This window comes from Charadrius vociferus, unplaced genomic scaffold (genome assembly GCF_000708025.1).
Source record: "Charadrius vociferus isolate BGI_N301 unplaced genomic scaffold, ASM70802v2 scaffold259, whole genome shotgun sequence".
NCBI classification, from domain to species: domain Eukaryota; kingdom Metazoa; phylum Chordata; class Aves; order Charadriiformes; family Charadriidae; genus Charadrius; species Charadrius vociferus.
In genome coordinates, this window is record NW_009661368.1 from 4,757,921 (window position 1) to 4,763,691 (window position 5,771).

At 57.6% G+C, this 5,771-nt stretch overlaps 1 protein-coding gene across 1 annotated transcript in view; it reads left to right on the forward strand.

Annotated features, from left to right (window-relative positions):
* Positions 1-434, forward strand: part of PSMF1 (proteasome (prosome, macropain) inhibitor subunit 1 (PI31)) — an 8,545-nt gene extending 8,111 nt beyond the window's left edge. The window contains exons 6-7 of the mRNA XM_009893556.1: positions 94-252; positions 383-434. Of these exons, the coding sequence (XP_009891858.1) occupies positions 94-252; positions 383-434 (211 nt within the window). The remainder of the gene's footprint in view (positions 1-93; positions 253-382) is intronic.
* The last annotated feature ends 5,337 nt before the right edge of the window (positions 435-5,771 follow it).

Below are 5,771 nucleotides of genomic sequence, written 5' to 3' on the forward strand. Positions count from 1 at the left end.
CATTCCTGCAGCAGAGGTCTGGCACAGGGATACACTTTGCTTCTCTCTCACCAGTGCCAGTCTCATCTCCTTCTCTGCCTTTCCTCTCCCCAGAGGTCGGAGTGGGGGAATGATCGTGGATCCTCTCCGGTCTGGCTTCCCGCAGCCTGGCATTGACCCATCCTCAGGCATCCCAGGCCGACTTCCTCCGGGAGCAGTTCCACCAGGCGCCAGATTCGACCCCTTTGGCCCGTTAGGGGCTGGTAGGTCTGGGTAGGTATTTGGCCATGCCTGGTATCTCCAGCCTGTTGTCTGGGCTGCCCCTCGATCTCCTGGCTTGTCCCTGTTGCTGTGGGACAGAGCTCTTGCTCCTGGTTTGACTCTGCTCTGAATTTCTTTCCAGGCCAGATCCTGACCACCTTCCCCCTCCAGGCTATGACGACATGTTCATGTGAGAAGTCACCACATGGCTTCTCATGGCTGCGGCCAGAGCAGTCTCCTGGGAAGCAGGGGCGCTTCCCCCTCTTTGCTCCCCATTTGGTGCACTTCGATCTTTTCAGCAGCGTTTTGTTTCTCCGCACTCGGGGCCACCTTCCTGTGTCAGACCAGCTATAAAGGTTTCTCTGTGAGCAGAATAGAAGAGGAAGCAGTAGGTCCGTTTCTTTCCGTGCTGCTCTGAGGGTGCCGGCCATTTGCACCCAGCTGAATTGGTCCTGCCCTGCATGAGGCGGCAGTGTGGGGTGCATCCTGGTGCTCCGAGAACAGCCCGGGTGCTGTGGGGTTTCCTCCTCCTCTTCTCTGGGGTGGCACCGCTTTCGCTGCTGGGGTTACCCAAGCGGTCGGTGCTGAGGAGGGAGTTGGCTTCATGCTGCTCCCGTGATGAGGAGCTGCAGTAGCCGGGCTGAGAGTGGCAGCCGGAGTGGGTTCCCAATGCAGAGATGGTTTCTCTCTTGCTCTTTATCCAAGTGAAGGGCTGATCAGTGTGAAGGGCCAGAAGGCCCATCCCACAGGGTTTCCATGGGCAGACCCCCTGGCAGCGGCTGAGATCAGCCTCCGCATGGCCGTGCCCACTGGCTTTAAAGACCGCCACAGCAACACCTTTAACGTGCATGAGAAGAGACATATGTTGAATTCCTGGCCCCACCTTGCCCCTTCTCTTCCCTGTTGGCTTTCATTCCCGGGCAGCATGTGAAGCCCCGCAGGCTTCATGGCAAGGGCTGCCCACCAGGCACCATGCGGGGCTGGGCTAGGAGGGAGGGTGCTCAGTACCTGCACGACTGGGCAGGTCCAGCATTGGTTCTCCAGGCATGGCGGAGCTGAGCCCATCACCGAGCTGGGACACTTCTGGGGACGTGCACAGGGGCCTTGCTTGGCTGTGGGATTTGCTTTGCAGAAGGGGTTTGTAGGGACGTGTTTCCCTACCATCAGCCCTGTTGCACAAGGCTGGTGTGGCTCTGCCTGGCTGAACGCTGCCAAAAAACTTGGGGAGGATGGGTGAGGTCTTTGTGGCTCAGCCTCCTGAGCTTTCTGGAAACCCCCCTCCCTTCCCCGCAGCTCCCCCCAGGTCAGTTAATTTTTGGGCTGCAGGCTCGTCTGTCCTGTCAGGGGTTCATACTATTTTTTTTCTCCTCATGGTGTGATTTCTTGGAAGGATGTTCATGAGATTGAAATAAAAACCCAACAACTGTATTGTGTTGGTGCTTGCTGAGGGTGGCCACCCCCCCCGCTCCCCTGCCCCAGCCCCTTTCTCCCCGCCACGAGAAGGGAAGCCCCAACGGTGCCCTTGGGCTCCCTTGATGGGAGCTCTGCCTGGGCTCCCCAGGGCAGAGGATTCACGCTGGGAACCCGCTTTGTACCTTCCCCTGAGCAGCAGCGCTTTTCCGAGATGATGTGACTGTATTAAGAAAATTAAGTGGAGAACAGCCCAGCCTTGGCTCTGGCTGCGCTCCTTGCGGTAATTGGCTCTCCGGGGTATTGAACGCTGTCGGTACGTGGCGTGCAGCCGTGCTGGCATAAATAAAAAGGGGGAAGCTATCCCCCCGTCTATCTCTTTTCCCCAAAGGCCTTTTCCTTTTAAAAACCCTTTGCCTACAAACGCAGCTAATAAAGCTGAGTTACGGCCTGCACAACCATGGGCTGTGCGGAGGACTGACTGTAGGAATTCGGCACTGGTGGCAGCTGGAGCATCCCCTGTATCTCCCATGGGCTCTTTTGTGGACCTCCATGTTGGCAAGAGCTGGTGTGAGCCCAGACCCAGTGGGGATGTGCCATCCCCGCTACACGTCCCTAGAATTTCTGGTGGACAGTCTCACCTGCAGACCCAGAGATGGGCAGTGAGCGATGCCTGTGACCGGAGCAGACAGCGGCTGCACTTGCGGCATGGGTGGGATGGAGAGAGAGACCCAGGGCTCGGTGAGGCCATCACTCTCGCTTGTCCCCTCCGGCACCTGGGGCAGCCTGAGCCCATCCATAGCTTTGTCGCAGGAGAAAGGAGCCCCTGACCTCACTGCGTGGGGTTGGGAAACGCAGAGTGCCGTGGGGAGAGGAAACAGCTTTGGCCTTATCAGAGGGGCCCCTCTCTGCAGGAGGCGGCTGCTTTCTGTGCCTGAATTAATCATGTTCTGCAACCTTTCAGGAGGGAGAGACGCAGCCGGCTTTGATGGGGCTAATTAAAGCAAGCCAGCGCCGGGAGAGGCTGCGGCGGGTCCTGATAAACAATCTTTTGTCTGCAGCACTCAACCCCAGCGGGTTTGTCGTGCTGTGCAGCTGGGGGAGCAGGTGGGAAAGGAGAGGGGTTTCAAAGAGGGCAAGTGCCCGGCATTGAGCTGTGCTCGCTGCAGGCCCGTGCCTGAGCCTGGAGGCTCTTAGGGATGTGCCGCTTTCCAGAGAGGATGGGTAAAAGGAGGTGAGGATCCTCCTCTCTGGAAGGGCAGAAGACCATCCCTGTGGCTGGCTCAGCTCTCGCCAAAGGGCAGCTGTGGAGCTGCCCAGAGCACAGCAGAGGTGGCTCCCGGGGATCAGCAAACCCGAGCGTGTTCTTCACTCCGTCTGCAGGGCTGGCAGCTGGCACAGACCCCATTCCCCGAGCGTGGCTGGGGGGCAGCCATCCCTGCTGTGGGCTCATACAGTGCCGAGCACAGTGGCTACAAGGGCCAGGTCTCTGGCCAGCAGGAGGGACAGTCCAGGTTCCCATCCACGTGTCCTCATCCACAGCACGGCTGCTGCTAATGTAAGTGATGGAAAGCGTTACCATGCAAGGGAGCACATCAAGCCACGGACCTCGAGTTAATTTTATGGGGAGGCCATGAAGAGCGGCTGGGGCTGGCGTGTGCGGTCTTGGCACAGGCACAGCCTCCCTCCTCCCGCAGCACTGGCAAGGCACTTCCACATCATGTTTGAAGAAAGACTCTGGATTATTGGTAATGGCTTGAGATCCCCAGAGAGTCCTTCAGGCCATCTGCCAGCCCGCCCAGCCCAGCGGCACCTGCCCCACACGCTCCCAAAGGCAGAGCCCCCAGCGCTGCTAATTACCCTGCAGACGATGCTCCATCCCTGGGATCCTGTGTGTCCTGTGCATAGCATGAGGGAGGAACCGGTGCATATTGCACAGACAGGAAAACAAAGCAGCTGCCGTTATTTGGGACTGGGAAAGACGTGCTGGGCTGTTCCTTCTTTGCTCTCCCCTGGCGCAAGCAAAAACACCCCCAAAGCCCCAGAGCTGGGGGACTGGAGACCTCTGTGCTGAGTGAGGGGATGAGGATATGCTGCCTGCCACCTGCCTGCCGTTGCACCATACTCCGTAGCCCGATGCGGTGCCATTACCAGAGGGGACCCAGCCTCGTGCCCTGCCCAGCACCTCTCGCTGCACCCATGCTCCCCATCCCTGTGGCATTGGGGCGACTTGCTGGGCGTGCGGCAGTGCAAAGCACGAGGCAGCTGCCGTTGTCCTTGGCTTTGCAGGAAGGCAGCGGGGCGCAGGCTTGTGGCTGGGGGAGCCCTATGGCTGGGCATGGCATCACCCACTCCTCCCAGTGCCCATCCCGCACCTCCCGCCTCCTCCGGCAAAACCGGCTTCTCCTGCGGAAACTGGAGAGGATCCAGAAATGGCATGTAGGGGTGAAACACTCTCCCATCAGGCTGGTTTCGCTGCACCTCCAGGGGATGGTGGAGGACTTCTTCTGGGGTACCTCAAAGCTGCCTCTGACCCACCCACCAACACCTAAGTGCCGTGGGTGGATGAAGCCCCCGGACCCCCCTGTGCTGAGGCACCGGCAAACCTCATCCTGCCCAGGCTGTGCAGCATCAGCCCCGCTTTCCCAGCCAGATTTTTCTCACCACCCTGGAATATTTTTGATTGCTTCCTAAATACACCATTGGGAGCAATGAAGGGACAGCCAGGCCAGCGCAGGGAGGAAGCGTGGGGCAGCCAGCTGTGGCAGCACAGCTCTGGGGCCACCGGCAGCTCTGTGTCCCCCCCACCGCAGCCATCCTCCACCTCAGCCCGAGGGGTCTCTGTACAAAATCACTTCCCAGTCCTGGAGCTCTTGATGGGGAAGCTTCTTTAATGACACTCCTTCCTTGACGCACTTCATTCACCTTAAATATATGTATTTCAGCTGAGAGACATTCCCCCTAGTCCTGCAGGTCCTCGAGGGACAGCCCAGCAACACACTGACAAAGCAATGACGGCCCCTTCTCGCAGAGTCTCTCGAGCAGCCACACGCTCTAATCCACAGGAGCATTTCTCACACTCTCACAAAGCAGGTGCTCAGCAGCAGTAACCTCCAAACAGGCTCAGCCTCTCATCCTAGAAAGACCCCTTCCATCTTATTTAATGGAAAAAATTTATAAGGATGATTTCTCCCTCTAACAGGTTTATTTTCTACTCCAGGCTCATGCGGCCAGCACTGAGAATTGCAGGAGGGACTTCTGCCTTCCCCAGGGCAGTCTCCTTACTAACACCCACAGCTCTCCTGGCAGAGAGCTTTCCTCCCCTTCCCCCCACGGTGTGGCTCCTGCTGCCCCCAGGATCAGCCCTTCTGTGACAGCCACGATGGCATTTGCTCCCCCTGCCCTGCTTGGGCCCTTCATTTGGCCCCACAGGTTCTGCTTGTGGCTGTTTGCCCTCCCTGTGGGGAGAGGCGATGCCTCTTCAGAGGACAGCAGAGATTCATTTTGCCCCAAGTGTGGTTTAATCCCAGGGAAAGGTGCCAGGGCTGCGCGTGTGAGGCCATTTGAGGTTGTTTCCCAGGACCCTACAATAACTATGGAGCATGGACAGGTGACGTGGTGGCAGAGGGAGGAACACATGGCTCTTTGCAGAAACAGGAGGAATCAGCTGCGAAGATAAAACACCGGGTGGAGGATGCCGTCCCCAGGATCTGAGGGGGATACTGGAAGCCCTGAAATAAAACCTGACCCAGGCAACTGCACCGTGTGTAAAAACGACTTTCCTCTTGTGTCAGGATGTCTGGAGAGATTTGTCTTCACCTGGAAACATTTGAAGCGAGTAATTTATGGGATGGATTAAAAACTGGTGGCAGTTCATGACAAACACCACCTTTTGTGGGTCTGCATTTTCCTATGGAATAATTATTTCCCTTTCTCAGCATCCTGCTTATACCGATTTTTCTTTCCACAGAACATTGTGCTTTAATGATGCTTCATGTTTAATTCCCGAGATGCAATTTTACCTTCACGCCGCAGACAATGGCCCTCGCGATCAGCACAAAGGCTGACGCGTGGGCACCCTGGCGGGCAGAGCTGCCAGTCTAACACGGGAACAGAAGAAC